We start from the raw sequence: 22809 nt of genomic DNA on the forward strand, positions 1-22809 counted from the left end.
ACAGGTAGTACAACTGTAATAAATATAATCAAGTCTCGGAATGGAATTATCACCTTCCTTTCATAAAGGATGTGCCACTGTTTCCTGAGATAAAGGAAATAACAAAGGAAGCATTGGAGCTCCTTTCCTAAGTAGTTTAGAGAATTCAGCTGATATCGTGGCTGCTATTTACATACCTCTGGGTCATTTCTCTAAATTAGAAACTTTCCTAAGCAAAAAAAAAACTTTTCAATCAGACCCCTGGTCATCCAACTACCTGAGATATCTGCTACTGTTGTTGACATTATTTTGGCACTGAAAACAGAGAGTTAGCAGTTCCGCAGCTAAGCTAACCAAATCAACGTTAACTTAGCTGACTGATTTTCTAGTTTTAATGAAATTAAATTTTATCTTTCCGAAGCTATTAAAGATCATTTATAGAATATCTTACACTGTTGTTTCAAGGCAACTTGGCCTATCCCATCAATAACAATAGCATTTATTACCATGATAACATGTCGTGTAAACTGTATTGCAGACGCTCTTTTTTTTTACTTACATGCAAAGCAATGAATTGCTTATAGTTCCCTTTTAAATGAACTTTGCTGCTTTGTGCAGTTTGGAATGTTACTTGGCTGACTACGGTTTTCAGTGCACCTCATTGGGAACTACTCGGTATATCGAACGCACCCAGTTACTTTTATACTCAAGCTGTTTTCTCTGCATCATCACTACATGTTTCAAAATTTAAAGTATATACTATTTAGCAGAAGCAGTATTTTTTTAAAGGAGAACTACACAGCTTGCTCAAAACCAGCTTGAGATATATAACTTCACATCTAAATTGTTCTAAATCTAATTTCTGGAAAAACTGAAGTTATTGCTTTTGGACACAATATCAAACCTAAAATAGTTTCTACAGGTGGCATTACACCTTGTGACGCTTTGTGCCTTGAAGTCAATTTTGAGATGGATCTGTTCTGTAAATCATGTTTGTTGATCAATTTAATGTGAAATTGCAATCTAAATGTAATCCAGAGCCTGCAAGCCAGGTTGACAATTATTTCACAGTTGATGCTGTACAAAAGAGTGTCAATAAATTAATCCAAAACTGACCCAGATACAAACGTGACCTATTCTATCAGCAAGAGTGTGAAAACTGCAGCTTCTGCTCCCTGTACTTAATTCAATTAATCTGTTAAATGCAAAGCAAGGGAGTCTTGTGACATACAAGCAACAAAAAAGCGCTGTCTGCAACTGAAAGTAGAAGAAGGGAAGTGTGTTAAAAGTTACTTTAATTTTTTTGGTTTGAAAAAGCACAAATCTGTGTTGGTATAGTTGGCCTACTTTAAGAACTAAAACAAACCTCTTCTTCTTCTTTTGTGGATGAGACACTGAACACAAAGCCAGCATTTTTCTTTTTATTTCTATGAATCTCATGCACCAGGTTTCAGCATTAATCAACTGACTCCATCTCCACATTTCTCTGTTCTTGATATCCATCCTCGTGGACTTCCTGGTTTTCGCTGTCTGCTGTGTGGTTCTCTTCTGGCCCCTGGATGCCCTCAGAGGGTCCATGTGTTTGGCTGGCGTCTGTTTCTGTAGGTACAACATGAGAGATTGTGAAAGAACAGGCGATCTCTTTCAGAAGAGCCTGTTCGGCCTTCAGTTTAGCCAGTTTCTCCGTCAGTGGTGTTGTGGGTGCCGGTGCCTCTGCAGAGGGAGGGGTTGCAGTGTTTTGGACTGGGTGATTCTCTTTTGGGTCTTTAGGGTCTTCTTGAACCTCAGTGCCTTCCTTCTCTGTTGACTCAGCAGTGTTTGAGTCTGGTTTTGCTCCCTGCACCTTGTCAAATAGACTCTTCCTTTCCTCTTGCAAAGCCCTGCACAGGTTCTCAAGCTTCTGGTTCTTGAGGGTGAGAAGTTCAAACTCCTTTTCCTTGACTGCTCTCTGCAGAGGATATAAGCACACCAGTTGCAGTCCTTTCTAGTAAACAGATTCTACCTGAGGAATGAATTTTTTTAAACAAAAAAATGCTTGTGTGGATAAACGTTTCTTACATCTGCCACCATATCAATGAGGCTCTTGTTGCAGCCATCAAAGCGAGACTTCCAAGACTGGCACTCTTTCTCCAGCTTCTTCATTTTCTTTGCCATCTAAACAATAAAAAACATCATGTTACACGGCACACACTCTAAACAAGGCTGCTGTAGTCCAGTGTAGAATTGATCCAGTTAATCCAGTTAGACTTTTAACTTATTTTTAGTTTTATTTTTGCAGACATATTTCAGATAAGCTAAAAAATCGTAGCTAGTATCATGAAACTGACTGCATGTGCTCTTTCAAGTCTTTCTTACTTTGTCCATGTCCTGTTTGAAGCTGCTGTAGACACTGTTACTCTTTGACACCGTGCCCTGGAATTCATCAAACTTCTTGGAGTACATGTCAAGCTGAGGAGGAGTGATGACAAAAGCTTATTCACGTATCCACAAAGGCAGAAAAACAAACCAGTGTTTCCCATTACGACCTGTTACCCTACCTGGGTTTTCATATCAATTTCTTGCTCCCTCATGACCTTCACCTGAAGTTTATACTCTGCCGCCTGTTTAAGCAGCTGTGGGATGTTGAAATGTTCTGTGAAATCGAGCATTAGGAGATTATAATTGCAAATGTGTTACTAAAGCGCTCGTAGTGCATACATGCTCTTTTTCCAGCTTGTGCTTCTCCTCAACCTCCTTCAGGATCATGTTTGCCTGCGTGAGTTTGGTTTCCAGCAGCTTCTCCTTCAGGTCTCTGTGCTTGAAGACCTTTTCCAGGTTCTGGAAGACATTCAGGTGAATTTATGAGTCGGTTTCACACAGAGAGCAGTTTCTTTTCCCGCTCAGGGAGCTTTGGCTGAAGTACTGTATCTAATGGATGTAAGACCAGGGTGAAATGTGCAAATAATTCATGGGCGCAGATGTGTGAGGGTTTGCCTAATCATAGCACATCCAGTGAACTCTACTCCCACTAACGTTGAGTGAAAGTACAAATTGACTTTCCTATGCTTTGCTATAACTGCTCTGTCTGGTCTACAGCCTCTGCTCAGTGTGTGGCAGGCTCCTTACCGCCTCTCGCTGGTCGTACTGTGAAATGAGTCCCTTCAGTTTTTCAGCTAGAGCGCCGTTCTCCTGACACAGCTTGGTGTTGCGACTGCTGTGTTCCTCAATTTGAGCTTGAATCTCACTGAGCGTACCCTGGAAATGGGTGGTGATCTCTTTCCTCTTTAGGTCATCCTCTCTGCACCTCTGTAGAGTCTCCTCCTGCAATTCAGGGATCCGTTTTAGTGTTCAGCACACTAATTCTCAGTGTCCATGATTTCTTTGTCTCATTTCATTTCTCTGGTGATCACTAAGGCGGTTGAAATATTGTCCAAACTAGTTGATAATGTTATTGAAAATTGAATTATCATCAACACCTCCTTTGAACATCCTAAACTATCTGTCAAATTTTAGATTTACCTATATTATATGGAAAACTGTCAGAAAACTAACATTTTCAAACTTCCCATTTCACATTTATGGAAGGCTATATAAACTACAAGTTAAACTTTTAAGTAAGTTTGTCTTGACTTGAACAACATAAGGTTCACACCAGGAGGCGTTGGTGTGACAATGTGTCAGAGGTAAAATCTTGTGCTTTGACGTAATGGCTGATGGGTTTCACTGCGCGCTGATGTCATGTCCTGTAGAGACAAACATATGGTGACACCAGCTGGCACTATTGCTCAAATAACCACTAATGGCACTTTTCACAGCTCAGATTGGACACCACACTTGTTTAGTCCACAACAATCTGTCGGCGGGGTAAAGTCGGAAAGTGAAGTACCTTTAAAGTCTTGTTGTGTCTCTGCAGCTCTCTGCAGAGTCCCTCCAGTTTACTGCGAGCCAGCACGGCTCGGCTGTGCTCACTCTGCAGCTGGTCCTTCTCCTTCATCACTTGGAGTAACTTCTTCTGCAGAACCTTCATCTGTTTCTGATCGCTGCGATGCTCCTCCAGCTGCAGAAGCACACCCAGAAATTTACCCGCTAGGGTGAGGATATCTTCTCTTTTTGGGAGCATTTTCTAGCATCACTCACAAGAAGATTACTTCATTTTAATTTCTCTTTTCCTTCAATCATCCACTCACCAGCTCAGCGTGCTTCTTGATGATGGCCTCCAGTTTTTGTTCTGGACTGCCAAGTTTGTTTAAACTTTGCATCAGCAGCATGGCTTCTTTCCCTAAACAGCATCAGAGAATTTCAAGTTAAACATAGTCTGTCAGTTAGGTCAGGGAGATTTTTAACTCCCAGATTAAGATGTTCCTCTGGAAAAGTTATCGGGAATTACAAGAACTCCGTCAGCCCACATTGTAAAAAATCCTCTGGGCATCTGACACAAGCTATAAAGGGCATATGGAAGGGCTATTCTACCACATTACAGCTCTCCTTACACACCTATCACTGTCAGCACAACTTGGATTTTTCCTGACTGAGCTGAAACCCTCTTCAGCCAAAATCAATGAAACTCAGAAAAAAAAGAAAAAAAAATACCTAGATTTTTGAGCATCTTCTTCTCCAGTTTCTGATCCTTGCGGGCATCTGGCTCTTTGGCAGCTGTGACCTCTTCTATGTCCTCTGGCTCAGCTGGACTCTGGGCTGCCTGGTAGGTGCTAATGATGTCCTCCAGCTGTTGGGCCAGGTCCTCTGTCAGGTCAATGTGGTGATCCTCGGCCGGCAAAGCCTCAGGACTCGTGGGGGCAGGGCTGCTCTCCTGACAAGCCTCCATTATTCCAAGCTAGTACCAAGATGAGGTAGACAGCTGGCTCTGTAATGGAGCCCATGAATTAAAGAATCATTTTCACATGGATTAGGGTTGCTCTTATTATTGTCAGATACTTTTCCACTTCAGAATTGTTGACTCGTCACTGGATGCCAGGAACAACCTTCTTTCATTTTCTACTGCTGTATTTTTTTCCCTGAGACACATCAAAATGTCCAATAAAGTATCTGAGCTAAAGTGTCAGCAGACAGATCAGCTTTCTGCAGATAGACGTGTCATTGTGTCAAACAACAAATGCAGGGATGCCAAATGTCTGAGGTAATTTAGAGACGGTGTCACTATTACACACAGCTTGGCAAGTTCAAGTTTCTACTACAAAACATCCTATTTATTATGCATTGTTGACAACACATGAATAATTATTGTGTATTTTTAAATGTTTTATCTTCCAAATATTATTTTCTATGTTCGCCTCAAAATCCTGTAAAATTCTGGCTGCCAAAAGACAATTTGTTTAGTTAACAAGAACTTCTTGCAATAATAGTGGTGAACTAAAGTGTTTTTATGGTTATACTTTTTCTTAAGTCGATCAGCCAGTGGAAAAACTCACGTATGACTTTGGCTCTAACTTTAAAAAATAATGCTGCACTGCTGCAAGTTGAACTCTTCTGTTTCACTACTGAGGTTCCGTTAAAGAGCTCATTACTGGCCTGAAGTTTCCAAAATATTTTCACCAACACTCAGCTTGTGCTGCTGGGGTGGCTTTGAAAAATGCATTTTAGGTCCGCTAAGTACCAACTCAGTCTCACAGCAAAATGTGAAATAGCGTGGAATATAATGAAAAACGTATGCTGAATTGTGTCCAGAGAAAGGATTTCAACAAATATTTCTGTCACGAAAATAACTTCACAAAGGATCACACTCTCAGCACATTATGTGAAATAATCAGGAAACGACTGTAGCGTCATATTCAAGAGCCAACAAAGTCTGCATTAAGAGGTCAGAGGGCTTGTTGGATGGAGCAACAAACAATGTTTTGAAATGTCATTTTAAGATGTAGTTGTTGGTTTGTGCCTGTTGTACACACTACGAACTACTTAGTTTGACATGAGGTTAGAAAAACATCACAATTTCCATTTCCAAGCCCTGTCCCTTTGGCTAAATGTATAAAAATTGTGCTGGACTGAAATATGTCGCTTTAGAAGTTGTACCAGTACTATGAATACAAAGTGTGGTGTAAATGCAGGCAGAGCTGAGTGATTTTAACATAATTTTAATCCTTGCTTTAATTGTAAATTATTCAAATGCATCAGATTCTGATTTTTTTATTCTTAATAAATGCTCATTTAGACATTAATGTCAGTAACCAGTTTTGTAGACTGTATGTCCCAAATTTAAGAATAATTTTTTCTCAAGATAAAATTGCAAAGAATTTGGGAATTTTGTCATCAATGGTACAAAACATTATTAAAAGATCATAAGAGTCTGCAAAGAGCTCTGTACATGAGAGACAACAACGAAATCCAACATTGACTTAAAACATGCTCCATTGAGAACAGACAGTTCTGTAGGAATCTGTTCAGGGCTCAGCTGGAACGTTGAGTGCCACTGTCACTGAATGCAGGTCATCACTGCACCCACAGAGCACAGAAGATCCAAAAGCACAGCCACCTTTTCTGGGCTAATTTAAGATGACCTGAGGTAAAGTTAAAAAAAAGAGGAGAGAGTCCTTTCAACACGTCGGCTCACAGTTCAAAAGGTTTATCTGCGATGGTGTTGGGCTGCATTAGCGCACATCTGTGAAGGCACCATTATGATAAATAATGTGCAAAGCTTTTGAAGTATTATATGCTACAACAGTATCTAGGCAATGCAGTTTCATGGAAGCCCTTGCTTATTTCAGCAAGACAATGCCAAACAACACTCTGCATGCATTAACTATATGGCCCCCAAGTCAGAGACTCAGAGTGCTAAACTGGCCTGGTTTTGTTGTGAAACGATTGGCCAGTGCAACACAGTAGTAAACACGCTCCTCTCCTAAAGGTTTTGAGATGGGTAGCTGGCTTCAAATTTAAAATGAGATATGAAATTTACAAAAACAATTAGTGCAAATTCATTACCCTTTGTTTTAATTTTCATTCTACTCAGCATCCCAACATTAGGTAGAAAACAGGGTTAAAAAAAACATTGTTTTCACCAGGAAATATATTTTTTTCATAATATATATTACTCTTTGAGAAATTTAAAAGATTAAGGAATTTTGTTATGAGAATGTGATTTAAACATCAGTCTTTTTGGTGTACCAGTGCCAGTCTTATCATGTCACATTGCCTGCTTGTGTCTGCCTTGTGTCGTACTGGCTTCCAGTCAGCGGCTGTTTATGTGCATAAAATTAGTGCAGCCTTCACACTGACTGTGCTTTCACAAGCAGAGCACATGGCACCTGTTCCAGACCCGCAAGCTATTTTAGGAACTTCTTAATATGGGCACGTTATTTATTTATTTCTAATCCACTCTTGTTGATGTCAGTTTCAGTGACATGAAAGCTGCATTTTTTCAGCAATTAGTATTCACTCAAAAAACTAAACAAAAAGAAAACTGTGTTATGTAAGCGACCTATTTTATATTGGTCGCTTATTTATATAGAGGTTGGTCAATTGGAAATTAAACAACATATGGAAACCATAAGGAAAGGCATTCGTGACTTCTTAATTGCACAGGAACAAAAAAAGTTTAAATGCACAATATATTTCAGCAAGCCAATCTCCTTCGCTCTTGTTAGCAAATGACGCAAGCATGTCTCACTGCCATTAACAGCTTCACATCTTCAACAAACTTGGCAAGCTTTAAACATCCGTCAAATTCAGCGAAACTCTTATTAGTACTCAAAAGAATAAGAGGAGGATTGGAAACCACTCCAATCACAGGATTTTTTTATGCTACCTTTGTGTTATTTACGTGCAAATGTCCATGAAGAAGAAGGGTAATGAGCAAACAGGGTCTTACCAGGACCAAGGGCCAGAGGGGAAAAGGAAAGAGTGTCGAGGGGCTCGGACAGGCTGCCACCACAGATACAACAGCTGTGATAAGACCACCTCAAAATAAACCAGGAGAGCACAGCTCACTGTGAGCAAAGAGAGGGAGGACGTCTCTGTCCAGAACACCTCACTTCAAAAACAACTGATAGACCTCCTCCGTTTGTCATCTGTGTGCATACTTTCTGCTTATAAATGGATTTGTTCTTCTAGTAAGCAGCCATTATATCTGAAGTCTCTGCTGCTTTAAACCAGTGCAGTGCTAATTTTATTTTTATCTGGGTTGCAGTTAACAGCCATGTAATTATTCAAACAAATGGGCCCGACAAGCCGAGTGACTGAGCAGGAAAGAAGGGAAAAAAAGTGTAATCTGTCTCTTATTGTCTGGATTTAGAACAGGCCCTCTCAGCACAAAGAGGCTAACTTGGTGTAATACACTGTCCCCACTTTATACATACATACTTAGCACATATGGTATTTAGAACGCAGTAGAGATGAGCAGATCGGCTAAACTAATAAAGCCTGAATGTTGTTGAATACCATCCACAAGGTGAGTGCTATTTTTGGAAGCATTCATTTGTTTCTCCTGCAGCTTGTTATGGCTGCAGTAATCATTTTTCACCAGAGGATGTCACTGGTAGGAGTTTATCCGATTTTTCACAATGTTTTTGTTTTTTTCTCTTATCCTTCCCCAAAGGCAAAATGTGAATGTTTTCATGTGAAAACCTTTTCATGAGAAGTGCAACTGAAACGCCGTGGCATGGAAAAAGGTATGGAATCCATTCTGAATAATCGAGTCAAAAAACATGAAATAAGCCGCAACACACAAGCTTGGGTTAGAAGTATATTCTTTTAAAACAATTTTGAATTTAATCTGAAAAAGTAGAGCACCAAACAATAAATTCCTCATAGCATAAAAGAGGCACTCTGTCCTGTCTAACCAGTTTTGATGCAAATAGCTAAACAACAGATTGGCTACTGAGGTTCTTTTTTTCCCTCAAAAATTCTTAGCTCAGAGGTAAAATGATTTGTCCTCCGTTGTGTTTTACAGGGAATTTCCATAGACATGAGAGGCACAATGCAGTTCGTTGAATATGAATACACTTTTTAAAAAAAATAATAAAAACACACAAACACAATCTGAGTACATACTGTAATGCAACTAAAAGGCTTCACTTTCCTTTCACATTTTTATGAGCATCCTGCAGTGTTATCATCGAGACAAATAAATCGACACATCCGTGAAACTCAAAGCTCCGAACACTTTCGGAAAGGGAAACACAAAATTTAAAGCAATGCACCTTTAAATTTTCCTTATGTAAACATGAGTGAACAAAGTGTTTTCTTTTTTTTTTAAAATCCACTCTCAAACTGATAACCACTTGAGGATGTGAATCTGCTTTTTTCTTTTTTGTTTAAAGATGAAACATTGTGTGTTCGCGATCAACACTGTGCTATTTTCGCCCTCGATAATAAACCTCTTCTTCAACATCACCTGCAGACATTTTACCTCTTAAAGAGATAGAAATAATCCACATAAAAAGTTTTCAGAATTCAACACTGCAAAAATAGTTTAAATCATAAAAATACACGTATATGTACAGAGAAGAAGTAATGCATTTGGTGAATGGTTACTTACATTTTGAGCTGAAGCACAATTAATACTCAACCAGCTCATGCTGTTCACATCATTACTTTCGAGTTACTTTCAGTAAATGATAATGATTTATCCAGTTAGACATGAAAATGCTAGAATTTACTATTGACTGATCATTGTAGGCCCTTGGATTTGTGTGCAATGTGTTCCACACAATGAGAGATGTGAAAAAACAAATGGAATGTTTCAAAACCACAAGAGAACATGACATGTCTCACTCCGTCTTTTCCACTGACCAAGTCAGGTCAAACATCAAAGATGAGAGGATGAAAGTGCATCTTTAAAACTCATTACAAAAAGAAAAAAAATTCTTATGGTCATCTGCATAAGCGAGAAAAAAAAGAAAGCTGTCTGTTTAATCAAAGCAAAGACATGAGATCAAAAGCAATGCCAGCGTGGCTCACTGCATAACTGCATCACTGCTGCATAAGTACAGATATACCATATAAATAGTAGTCAAATGTTTACCAGTATCAATAAGTGCTTACGTTCTAATATATAAATACATCTTACAGTATTCATAATTACATAATTACTTCCTCTATTTTTGTGCAATAGCAAATCCCATGCATTTTTACCAAGATAAAAACCACAACATTAAGAAAATTTGCTAACATGAGAAACATTTTCTTTAAGATCATTTCGCATAAGTCAAGCTGCATCCGTCTGTCGGCAGAACTGACAGAACAAGAAAGAAAAAAAGCTTTCCTTTGAGCAAACTCTCCGAAAGCGCAGCCACTTTTCAGTAAAGATTACCTTGACGTTTTTTCCTCGCTCAGTTGCTGATAAAGAAATGAAGAGGAGCAAAGAAAAAAAAAACATAGGAAATAAAAAATAAAAGGCACAGACCCTTGCTGCTTGATCAGAAGCACCAAACTGCACGAGAAGCGTCTACTTAAAATTTGGTCAGACTGTTTCATAATAACACATACATTTCCCCTTATAAATAGTCTTTAGTTACTGCACTACTGCGTCACACCTTGATATGATTACATAAACAACAGTCTATTTTTCAAAGTACACACAGTAAAATACACTGTTTGTATGCATCTAAGAAGGATTATATGTTAAGGACATTTGTACAGGATCCATAAATATAATTTATGTGCAATTGTACGCAAACTACTATGTCAGACAAAGGCATATTAGCATATTATCTTTCCATATTGCACCTGCACCCAATAATGATTCTTCACCTTGCAAAACCTCCCACTGCTTGTTCTTTTGTCTCAAAGAGCCTCTGAAGAGAAGGACACGTCAGATGGGGTTGGTTTCTTCCTCCTCTGGCAAAGGTTTGGAGGAGTGTCATCATATTGCCTCTAATGGGATAAAGATGTGGTTATGTGCCTAAAGGGCTGATGATGGTTGTAAATGTAGCAAGGCAGCATCTGTTCTTTAATCAAACCAAAGTTACATAAAAAGGGTTTTAATGAGGGTCTTCTGTGGTAATCTTCAGGGAGGCAATGGCTTTCAAGCAGGTCTGGACGCTCTCCTCCTGTCTGGTGTCCCCGACACCAGAGTCTGAGCTTTTCTCCTGAGCTGTCTGACAGCCTCTGATGTCTTCTCCTCCCATATCGGTCCCATGGACAGAGCCCTCCCTGCTGCTGCAGCATTGGCCTTCACTGCTCTGGGGGCTCGGCGCCGTGGACGGGCTGACATCGTTGCTGGGGGAAGGTGGGGAGTTCAACATCTGGAGCCCTCCGACAGGAACAACTGGGAGCAAGCTGTGGGCCTGGTGCTGGGAGTGAAGAGGGAGGTGGCTGAGGATGTTCTGGTGATGAGAACTGGCAGAGCCTGGCAGAGCAGAGGCCAAGCTGCTCTTTTGATCCTGAAACAACATTATTGGCAGCGTTAGCAGGAGTTTTCAACATCGCCAACAACATTTCTCATGTGAAAATATATCACTTAGAAGTCACAAAGAAATGTGAGAATTGTTATGTTAAAAAATAAAATGAAAGTGCTGAGGGAACAATAACATCTCCGGTATCAGAACAGTTAGTATTAGAATATTTATATTAGGTCTAAAGATTGGAGTGTTGGGGCTCCACTCTGATTCATGACATTCATAAATGAGGCTGAGCATTTTTTTTCTCCTGGATTAGTTTCGACCACTGGATGGATTTCCATGACAAATGGGGCAAACATTTATGTTCCTCCTAGAAAAAGTTATTTTAACTTTTGTGATCCTTTTGTGAATTTTCCACTGAAACCATTATCAGGTCAATTTAATTTTCCCTAATTTTGTTTTATGATCAAATACCTACAAATCATCTGTCGCTAATAGCAAAAGTTGGCATGTATTCGAGCTAAACAAAAATTTTGAACACGTTTGACATTGCTGCTACAAATCTTTAGCATGTAAGCTCTTCCATTACAGCTGCAAGGCATTTGGGTTAGAGTTGGGTAAGTGAGACAGGGTGCAAAGTGCTTCATTTCGGTGTAGTGGGTAAGTAACAGAATAGTACAAATGTTCCAAAAATTCCTTATAGGAGGTGCAAAATATTGACTGCATTTGCACCCAACAATGACCTATCACCTGTTACTTAATAGTTTGCTCATGGGCACACAATCCGCCAAATTTCATCAAAGTTTGTCAAGAGACTTTCTAGATATCGCATTAACTGAAAAATAAGTAAAAAAACTTCATAGAGTTATAGTATAGCTGGTTACACACCATTTCCATTTCAAAGGCTCCTTGTTGCTGAGCCATCTCCATCTTTGCTTGGTGTCTGATTTTGTCTCCGCTGCCTTTATATTGGTGCGAGCCTCTGCGTGGTGACACAGCCCGCAGCACAACCCTCTGCCTTCCCCTCACTGAGGATTCTCGCTTCCCAGAGATCTCTGTTCCGGGAGACATGGGTCGTTCCAATGAGATCGGGGAAGGGTGCTGGATGGATTTGAAACTGGGTGACCCGGGTCTCAACGGCGAGGTATCCCATCTTGGAGAGGAGCGACCTCTTGGGGAGAGCTCTCGTCTTGGCGATGGATAGCGCAGACGTGAAGGAGAAGGCTCCCTGATGGGAGACTCCCAGCCAGGAGAGAGCAAACTTGAAGAGTAAGGGTCAAAGAGGAGGCTGGTCTGATCTGGAGACAGCATGGTCAGGGAGTCTTCATCCACAGACTTCTCTCTGTGTTCGGTTGTAAGGGGAGACGGATGATCTGAGCTTGTTCGCTTGCTGGATGGCCGCTGGCGGATGTCAGCTCCGGGCAGAGAGGTGAGAGAGCAGCCATGAATGGCAGCAGTGGCTGTAACTGACAAAGAGGTAACTCCACATGACTGAGGACTCGTGCTTCTTGAGCGCAACTTTGGGGTGGAATCACCCTCGTATTCATCATCCTCATCATCGTCTTCTTCGATTTCATCGGCGTCTTCATCCATGCCGTCTGAGTCCTCAGCATCTGAGAACTGATGTTTGCTGCTCGCTGCCACCTCTATCTTTGTCTCTTGCTGGATGTCGTCCACTTTGAAAGACAAGCACGTGAGTTCAGCCAAATTTATTGCACTATACCAGCAAACGTATGTGATTAGTACACCTAAGTGTCTTACCATGTTCCTGCATCTCCGTTTCATCCATCGTCACTGACACTCCCAGTTCAAGACATTTCTTCATGTGCGCCTTTGACTTCATATGTTTAGTAAGGTTTCCTATTGGCATAAGGCAAATGTTAGTACAAACAAAAGTTGTGTTCCACACTGCAGAAAATACCTTAGTGGAAAATACAAAAGTGGAGAAAAAATTTTTTGCACAAAATTGTGGCACCTCAAAACATCAGTACAAACTACAGAACTTCTGCTGCAGATTATTTATTTTATTTTATTTCTTACTATTTTTTTGATAACATAGATATGTTACGTCCCTTGTCTTTATGATTGCAAATGCCCACCTTTAGTTTTGAAAGCAAAGTTGCAAACCCTACAGATGTACGGCCGCACATCTGTATGGGTCCGGATGTGTTTTTTGAGCATGCTTGGCTTTTTACAGCGGATACCACACTCTTCACAAATGTACTTCCCCCGGCCTCGACCTCTGACATACACATAGTCTTCATTGGACTTGTACCTGAAAGCGAGATTAAATATCACGTTTATTTTTTTAGTTCCAAATAAGGGAGGAAAAAAAGAGCATGGGCCAGTCCTAAAATAAGTTCCAGTCTTCCAGTCTTCCAGTCAGCACAAATGACAACTGTTACAACAACTTGGATCTTAACTGACCCTCCCTCGAAGATCTTAATTCGTGTTGGCACCGCCTGGGTTGTTGAGGCCTCCCTTTCTCTCCACTCCTCCTTGGCAGTTTTCACTCTGCAGCTGATGTCTTTCACCTTCTTCCCGTAGCTGATGTCTACCTCTTTGGGCTCCGGTTTCCTCTGTAGCTGAATCAGATGAACACACACTGTGTTAACACCCATTCTAACTGGGCACCATATCGACAGTGTAACGTGATGCGTCCAATATTATGTGTCACACATGGTATTACACAGCATGTTTTGCAAACATGTATTATGCTGCTGCTGCTGGGGAAAATTGCGCTGCTAACTCAGGTTTTTATGTCATAATATATCCTTCTGATCCATCTAAATCTAGTGCAGTGGAGATAAGCATCCTGGTGTAAAGACTAAGACTTTACAATATCTCAATATATATATCTATATATCTATATATATAGATATATATATATATATGTTGTTTATCTCTTTTAGAGCATGAAAAGCAAGAGATGAATCATTGCTATGATCAAAGTTAAACATAATTATTAGACACTTTCCAAGGGAACATTCTGCCAAATCATTTAAGTCTACAGTTTGCTAATGTCTGGGTATTAATGTATTAATGTCCTTGAAACTTTCTGCATTACAAACAGTTATCTCTTGATGAAATTTTCAGCTGCCAAGATGAAAACTTCCAAGCGGAGCTTGAGGTATGGATTTATCTAATCATTTATATGAACCAGTGAAATCGGTAAGACCAATTAAATATGCCATAAAAGGGGCTTTACCCTAAAATAACCCAGTCTTTTTTTTCTTTTTCTTTTTTTTAAATGTCAGTGTTAAAGACAGATGGGATTCATTTCTCACCTGTTCCATGGTCTGCCTCCAGAGGATGAGGGATGAAACCAGCTTCCCTGTGCCAGGCTGACACATGGCGGCCACGGTGTATATAACCTTGTCTCCCCTCTGTCTGGACCGCAGCAGCGCCAGGGCAGTACTGGTACTCAGATCAAGAGGGTTGGGATTGTGGGAACTCACACACCACGCAGCATACACAGAGGCAAAAGGGGCGTTGCTGTGAGAGCAGCTTGGCTTTGTGTAGTTGAGATAACACCAGCTCACACCTGTTGTCGTGCGAAGACTTGGAAACTGAGATAAGACTTTTGAATGCTCGGCATCTGAGATCAGGATGTCTTGACTGGTAACTAGCTGTGCCACCATATCCATCTGTGCTCGTTCTTTCACTTCGTTGACTGTTATCATAGAGTAAGGAGGGGAATTCGTTTCCAGGGAGCTGCTTTCCATGGCGGTCTCAACGCCATGTTCGGCGGCCTCAGTCACTTTTTGGTGAAGCGTGATGAACGTACTCCTTCGTGAGTCACCCTGAGTGTGAGGTGTTGATGCACACCTCATCTCTGACCTGCGCCCCTTCTCTTCATTCAAATAGCATTTCCCCAGCTCCACAGCACTCAGCTCTTCGACAATCTGCCCAAACATTCTCTCCTCCTTAACTCGTTTTTGCTGCTTGACCTCCATGAACAGGTCCAGGCTGCTGGCAGGAGATAGCATTCGTTTGTTCGCCCCACTACTGGAGGCATTGGTAGTTGAGATAGTTCTGGAGGTCAGAGACAGAGGGATGCCCGTCTTGAGCTTAGCTGATGATAAATCGAGGGCTTCAACATTGAGGGTGTGAGCTGAAGGCAATTTTGTGTGAGCTAAAACATTATGAGAATCAAGATTTCCCAACAAACGTGAGGTTTGACTCTGGGAGATGGATGTAGAGGAGCTTACACTGTCATACTGATAGTCGAAAATCTGCGATACCGAGGTGTATGTGATACTGCCAAGTGATGGCACATTAGTCTGGATTCTAACAGGAACTAATAGGCTTGGATGTGGAAGCTGGGGAAATGTATTCCCAGTAGAAAATATAGGCAAAGTATGCGGCAGAACTGTGGCTGCCGTGAATGGAGGGGAGATGCTGCTGAGGTACTGTGGAGAGACTTGTGATGGTACTTGTGTCACTTCATGATCCATATTTAGTGACTCCTGTCGCACTAAGTTTCCCCTCCTTCTCTCTTTCACAGCACTGATGTCCACGTGCCTAACTTTGGATGTTGGGGAAAGGCTGCCATAGTCAAATGATATGCTGCGTATCTCTGGGAACTCCTTGCGCAAGTTACAAGGCGCCTGCTCAGAGGAGGAGCGTCTCATTTCATGCTGCTGACGCTGGTTGAGCACAGAGAGGGAGTGCCCACTCCCCGGCACAGCTAAGAGCTCAAGTGGTCTGCCAAATTCATCTTGCCTGGCCGGAGAGGCCGACTTCAAACACTCCTCCCTGTCAAAGGAAAAAGTGGAGCTATAAGATAGGTTGCTGTCCTGGCTCGGGCTGCGGGAGAGACTAGTGCAGGCAGATTCAAAACTAGATTCACCAGAGGAGTGCTCGATTTCAGCTAAGCGAAGCCTTTTCTTCTTTGGAGGGAGCTTCTCTGGAGGGAATTGTGCTAAAGTTTCACTCCTTTGAGGCCACTGAAACTCCTCCACGTGCTTCTCTGGCTCCTTTACCTGCACTTCTGGAGCTTTTTCGGGACTGTCAGGCTCAACTGTGACCCTGATTTCTGGAACTTGTATGTTGGGCTGTCGCACAAGTTTGGGCCCCAGTTGAACTGACTGCCCTAAACTACTGTCATGTTCCATCTCAAGAGATTCACTTCCCTCCATTCCTTGAAAAGAAGACTTTTCCAATCTTTGACCATGATATTTGTAAGATTCTGACTGCTCAGAGGGAGGCCTGTTTATGGAGTTTGTGTGCTGGATAACTGAAATTACATTTCCTAAGGTTTTTCGAACTGACATTTCAGGGATCACTGATGTGTCCATCTCACACCTGTCCAAATGTCCTCTCCCTAAAGCTATAATGCCCATTGCAGCTTGTTTTAAATCGTAGTCCTTACTTGAATCAAACATTTCCTCACACTGGTCGTGATGGCCCTCATATTGACTTGGTAAGTCCTCCTCCTCCCTCTTCTCCTTGCGACGCTTCCGTGTTGCCAGTTCCATTGCATGCTTCTGATGGCTCACACTCTGCGCCACAGTGGGGTAGTTTTCCGTTTCCAGTCCTGAGGGTGAAATGCTGCTTTCGCTCATCTTTCCATGACTGTCAGTGTCTGTGTGGCCATCGTGCGCGGAAAGTTCGAAAGCAGCTTGCCGCCTGAGTCTCCTCATGCCCCCAGTGCTCGCTCTCTCATCAAATGAGTGGCTGCCTCTGAGGGCTTGAGGCATAGTCAGACACACTGCTGAGGATGTTGGCATTGAGTTGCTTCTGAACAGAAGCCCCATGTCAGAGCCGACGTCTAACTGTGCCTCTTTTATCTCCTCCCTTGTGAATGACTTTGTGTTGATTTTGATGGACTCAACGGTGTCTTTTTCTTGGGTGAAAACACGGGACACGCCTTTCTCCGAACATTTCTCAGTGTATTCACTCGAATCTGTGCTGCAACCCACAAAAGCTGTTGTCTGTTTGGGGCTTGGCCGATAGCACTTTCCAAACATGATTTCTTGATAGGACTTTGCATTAGTGTTTGGGGGACCGGTCTGGTGCTCGGAACTCTCGGAGCGTGAAAAGTAGCCGGAGTCCGTGCTGCCCTTGCTGGACTGACTCGGGAGTGAGAGATTGTGCTCAGAGTCGCTGCTTCTTTTTTCAGACAGTCGAAGCGCAAGCCTCTGTTTGATCGTGCAAGATTGAATTGCACGACTAGCCTCAACCATGGCAGGAGGATTGATTTCTTGGGGTTGGGATGAACCATCCTGAGCTGACATTGTCGTGGCTCCCTTTTTCTGAGCAATGAGATTTAGTACTTTTACAGCAGTGTTATCTGATCCTTCCATTGGAGAGTCCAGCAGCAGCAGCGGGTCATTAAGAGTGTCTTCATCCGTGTCCGTGCTTTGCTCAGCATCAGAGAATAACTCTCCTTCCCCTTCAAAAGACCCCTGGTCTGTATTGGCATTGTAAGAACCAAGTTCTGAGAATGGCACTGTTCCAGCTTTGACTGAGTGAGCGTGGGACTTTCTGTGTTTGTATAGGTTACTCTTGGTTTTGAAGGAGAATCCACAGGGGACACATGGATAGGGCCGCTCACCTGTGTGTGAGCGAATATGTTTCTTAAGCACACTGGGTTTGGCACATGCCCTTCCACAGTAATCACAAACATACTTCCCTGGTTTTTGTGATTTCTGCTCCACCTTAGATGTCACCTCTAACAGCTGATCGATCCCTGAATGGGAACACTGTTGTTGGATTTCAGGTGTAGTTGGGGACTTCCTTTGAGATGTAGGCCCAGGTGAATGTGCAGAAACCTTCTGTCTACCAACAGAAAACGGCTTTGTGGACTGTGGCAGATATGAAGACACCTCACAGTCTTGATGGCTTGTGGACTGGGCCTGGGAGAGCTGATCTTCTAATTGCAGAGATTTCCCTGAGTCAGACATTTCTTTGAAACTACATGTGGCTCTGCTCTGAGCTTCTTCTAGTTGTTGCTGCCACCCTTTTCCTTCAACTTCGGCTGATGGTCTTCTCTTCGTCTGTGCGGTCTCTGATCTGCCTTTTTTCTGTGCAGCATTTGGGTCCTGGCCCTCAGTGGCGCTTTTCACCCCTGCAGTAGTTTCAAGTGACTCCATGAATCCAATGTCACTTCCTTTGCGATCAGTTTTCAAAGATGATATCTGTTCTGTAACTCTAGTGATATTAACATGTATGCAAATTGCAGGGAAGGGTCATCTGAAAGAAATAAGAAAGAGAGGAGAGTCAGACAACACAAATATAGATGCCATCATATAAACTAGAAGCATATAAATGTCCACTAGGTTGGCTAAAAAATGCCAAAAAGAGGAGAAAGTGGAATCTAAGTCCACTGCCTGAAAGTTTGAGTAATTCGAGGCTGTTTCCCAAAATTCCCCCTGATTAAACTGGAGTATAAAATTCACAATGAGCTCCATCACAGCATGAATGGAAAAAAATGACCTCTTTGCAAAGGTACCTCATGTCAACCCTGGCAGACGCCCTAAATTTCCCGTAGCCCTGTGAATGTGCATGCCAGTACTGCGGTGTGTGTGTCATAAATGGTGGTACACGTGTACATGTTTATTTTGAGTGTGTGTGTGTGTGGCAGAGATGAAATTAGTAAAGCAATTTGAACACTAAACTAATCATCGTTTAATCAAATAGTACATTTTACATTATTTTAGGTGGTTAATTGTTTCCATTTCATGCTAATCCAGAGCAAGACAGTTTGCTGGGAAACATTGTATTTTCTACATTTATTTAACAACTTTAGTTAGTTAGTTTTACACAGTGAATAATGTAAGTGAATAATGTAAGTCTTTGAAGGGCAAAAAAAATTCAACTGTGTGTAGCCAGGGTCATATTTAAAACATCTATGAGTTGTTAACAGCTACACCAAGCAACTTCTCCCGTTAATTTGCTCATATATTTAATTTTTAAAAATGTTAATATAATCCAGTATGTATTTTTTACATTTTTCTCCAAAGCTTAAAGAAAAAAGAAGAAAATGTTGTCTCAAAAATATAAAACTGTACATAGTAGACCCGATCAGCTCCTTTATGAGAAACAAAGAAACAAGCTGCTCACATAATACACACTCATTAGAGTTAATAATGAAGTGATTTATACATCTGCCATATATACATATATATATGCATACATAAATCATTTTTTAAACGTTTTTTAAATGATTATTTTTCTCCTGCATACAAGCACACACATACAATTGATACTGTTGGATCAGTTTTGATAAAGTATAATCAGTCTACATCTTTCTTCTCATCTATTAAATTTTTACAAAGAAACCTCCATTTTCTGTTCCGCTCTTTTATCCAGAGCTGATATCATTACACGTCTGTCGTTGGACTTTTACACCTGCCTGAGTTACCAGCTTCATCTGCACACTGGGCTGCACAGGAGCACATGCTGTACTGTACTGTAAACTTGCCTGACTCCTGCGAGAAACATCGACATGCCTGTGGTCAAAGTGAACCGCTTTGGCCGCTACACCTTCACTTCATACCACGGGGATAGGTATCTGAGGACACGTCATTTCCATCTTCTCAGTATCAAACACTGTCCTCCCTAACAAGGTTATGTAAGATTATCTGGTTCAAACCCTCTGAGTTCCCCTTAATTAGGACATCCTCCTACTCTCACTCTCCTTCTGTTGCTCTCCTCTTTTCTTTGTGAGCACACCGCACACTGCTGAAGCACAAACCAGAGGATGAGAAACCAAGGTGACTCTCGAGATGCCAAGAGACGTCTGAAAGCAGATCTTCGATCCCTTGTATTTGTTTGTAAATTTCCTCTTTCGCCTCTTTATGTTCCAGTAGCTCTGCTTCAGGTAGATTTGGGGACTGCTTCCACAGTAGGATACAGCAAAAATCATGAAAGATGGTAAGGGGATGGAGGTGGGGGCTAGACTGGAAGGATCCATATTTCAGTGGGGAGGTTTACAGAGGTAAACTACATGAGATGCCAGGGGGGGTAACATCATTTACAGGCCTGATAGGGAGCTCCCTTTCAAGGTGACCTCATTGCTTAGTTTCCATCCTCTGTGAGCCACGAGAGGAGGGAAGGGGGATGTGGGTGTAGAGTGACAATGAGATAAGACCCTCAGAAACGACGCATACCTTTGAACTGGAGGGAACACATTCAGAGTCTCATTGACAAGTCAGACTTTTTGTTTTCCCTGCAAATTTTTGTCACTCCGGGCAACAAGCGCTCACCTATACAAAAATATATGAGATGGCATCAATGACGCGCAACAACAGGAGGCAGGTGGGTAGGAGTATGTGTTTCAGGGTGATTGTGGGCTGACTGTGGTACAGTACGTCTACATGGACGGATATATGACTGTATAGAGATGCTTTTTTGAACTGCAGGCATTCATGAGGCACATCCCTGACTGCTTTGAGAGAAGACAATACGCAAACAAATACTGGCTATTGAGAGCATCGTTATGCCGCTGCATTACATCATTAGAGGCTAAGTTGGCCATTAAAGGGAACGGGCATGAGGTCTCACTCTGACAACCAATCCATAAATATCATAAGGAGATGACTGGCTTGAAAAGAAGCTGGATGGTAAAACCCTCTGTGTTGCTCTCACAGCAACATAGCATGCAGAATGAATCAACAGCTCTCTCTGTGTTCACAATGACACAAAGCACACAGTCCGGTGGGAAAAAGCCTCGGCTCATACAGCAGCTGACATTCAGATATCAAATATAATCCTCATACAAACCTGACATTTGAATAGTCCCCTGTCCCATATCGACAGTCACATGTGACATTCCTCATACTGCATAGTCCGTTTCTCCATTCTCCTCGTGTCAGGGTGATAACAAAAAAAGAAATTAGCAAGGTAAAGTCCCATCAGTCACGAAGCTGCTCACTGACTGGGTGTACATTAGAAGATCTATTGATGCGAGCTAGTCACCAGAGAAAATACCCAACCGTGACGTGCGGACCCAGGCACAAAAATAGCAAAGGGGCCCTGGGAAGGATTACACAACAGCCCACGTTTAAGGACGCTTTTCCTCTCTCTCTGCCTCTCTGTGTTTGAAAGCACAGCAGCAGCTGCCTCGCTACACACACAGAGTGGGGAGCCGACTGTCATGATCCAACGAGCCAAGCATCACAATTCTACAAAAAGCTCTGTTCATTCAACCTCTGATTCAGGCACATTTTTTAACCTGAGTTTGTGTGGCCTGGATGATGGTTCACGGTCATTCAGGTACAAGCATTCATGAACTCTTTCTTTCCAGTTTAATACACCGCGATGCAAAAGTGGCTCTGAAAGACTCTAATCACATGGTGCAGCAGCACTGAATGTACATTTCCTACAACGCGAGCCTATTCAGCGTGTACACTGAGAGGAACTCAAAGAAAGACAGCATGTGGCTGGATGTGAGGCTTCTGCAGAAATTAGACTTGTTCTGTGAATTCTGAGACACCCGCAGCCTGTTCAGAGCCAGTTCTTCCCGTCACGACAGGATCTGCTTTGTGAATGGAGAGAGTCGTGATGAGGGTGTCATTAACGCAGAAAAAACTGGGACAATAATGTAGATTATGTGCAGCTGCAAACCTCATCCTGTGAATAAGACGTATGGGTTCATTTTGACGTAACCTTTGCATTAACGCAATGATTTGGGGAAATGTAAAGTTTTTGCATAAAATCAAATAAGTTATAAACCTGAATCCAGACTTTATTGTCATATTCTTTTCATTCACAATTGACACAAAGTGTTTGATATCATCAATGTAGCAATTACAGCTAGGAATAGTGTTAACCCCATATTTTAAGAAAAACTCTTCATGTCTTTATGTGTCTGCTTATGTCTTACTTCCATTTAAGATTCTTCCATCAGTTCTTTAGATTTTTTCCACTGTTGCATTTATAAGGCTTGTGTTGCTTCCTGATCAGGTTATTTCATGATAAAAACGTACAGGAGATGCAACTTAAAAAGGTAACAAACTATACAGATACATTGCAAATGCTTTCTAATCATCATTAACATAAAAGATACAAGACTTACTTACTTATACATTTAAAATTTATATTTGAGCCACAATTTAAGTCTGTTTTTGAGTCATATTGCTGTTAAACTTTTTTATTCATCAACTGTTTTCAAAAGGGAAAATCAACAAGTCATAAAATTGATGCAATCATATAGGTTGTTTGACCAATAAGGACGCCTTGTAAAGTACTGTCCCTAAAAGAGGGATCGTTTTAACACTTCTCTTCACTCTATCACAAAGCACTTCTTTTTCCACTTTGATTTCTGTCTTCCCCATTGCAGACCTGTCTGACCAACAATAGCACCAACATAACCAAGAGCAACTCATACCTCAGACAATTTATCTCTGATACTGCCTCCAAGTGTCAACAAAATGTTACAACATGCCAACATTTGCAAAACCCCAACTGAGAGGGCCCACAGCGGTATGTTTAGATCCTCATAGTGTCTCCACATAAGAGCAGATGTTTCACATCTGAGTTATGTTCAGTTAATAACACAACAACACTTTATTAAAACACTTTTATCCCGGTATCACTACCTGGTTGG

At 41.6% G+C, this 22809-nt stretch overlaps 2 protein-coding genes across 2 annotated transcripts; both read right to left on the reverse strand.

Moving 5' to 3' along the window:
- Positions 1-1431: 1431 nt before the first annotated feature.
- Positions 1432-7948, reverse strand: txlnbb (taxilin beta b). The gene is made up of 10 exons (XM_072366067.1): positions 7784-7948; positions 4549-4822; positions 4146-4237; positions 3845-4015; positions 3085-3279; positions 2677-2796; positions 2517-2591; positions 2335-2427; positions 2038-2133; positions 1432-1927 (listed from the first exon to the last, which is right to left on the reverse strand). The coding sequence occupies exons 2-10, from the start codon at positions 4781-4783 to the stop codon at positions 1436-1438; spliced, it is 1569 nt and encodes a 522-aa protein (XP_072222168.1). The 5' UTR covers positions 4784-4822; positions 7784-7948; the 3' UTR covers positions 1432-1435.
- Positions 7949-9152: 1204 nt separating this feature from the next.
- Positions 9153-21185, reverse strand: hivep2b (HIVEP zinc finger 2b). Its single transcript, XM_072366039.1, has 7 exons — positions 20985-21185; positions 14543-18452; positions 13683-13840; positions 13355-13530; positions 13017-13115; positions 12144-12931; positions 9153-11297 (listed from the first exon to the last, which is right to left on the reverse strand). Exons 2-7 carry the CDS (start codon positions 18350-18352, stop codon positions 10896-10898), a joined length of 5433 nt encoding a protein of 1810 aa, XP_072222140.1. The 5' UTR covers positions 18353-18452; positions 20985-21185; the 3' UTR covers positions 9153-10895.
- Between the last annotated feature and the right edge of the window lie 1624 nt (positions 21186-22809).

Source organism: Leuresthes tenuis, unplaced genomic scaffold (assembly GCF_036924035.1).
Source record: "Leuresthes tenuis unplaced genomic scaffold, fLeuTen1.0.hap1 SCAF_15, whole genome shotgun sequence".
In the NCBI taxonomy this organism is placed as follows: domain Eukaryota; kingdom Metazoa; phylum Chordata; class Actinopteri; order Atheriniformes; family Atherinopsidae; genus Leuresthes; species Leuresthes tenuis.

Coding starts and splice junctions, on each gene's coding strand:
- txlnbb (XM_072366067.1), bottom strand. CDS start 4,783: ATGGAGGCTTGTCAGGAGAGCAGCCCTGCCCCCACGAGTCCTGAGGCT. Junction 4,238..4,548: donor GAAGATGCTCAAAAATCTAG/GTATTTTTTTTT, acceptor GATGCTGTTTAG/GGAAAGAAGCCATGCTGCTG. Junction 1,928..2,037: donor TCATTGATATGGTGGCAGAT/GTAAGAAACGTT, acceptor TATCCTCTGCAG/AGAGCAGTCAAGGAAAAGGA.
- hivep2b (XM_072366039.1), bottom strand. CDS start 18,352: ATGGAGTCACTTGAAACTACTGCAGGGGTGAAAAGCGCCACTGAGGGC. Junction 13,531..13,682: donor ATTAAGATCTTCGAGGGAGG/GTCAGTTAAGAT, acceptor TCTCGCTTTCAG/GTACAAGTCCAATGAAGACT. Junction 12,932..13,016: donor AACGGAGATGCAGGAACATG/GTAAGACACTTA, acceptor TGTCTTTCAAAG/TGGACGACATCCAGCAAGAG.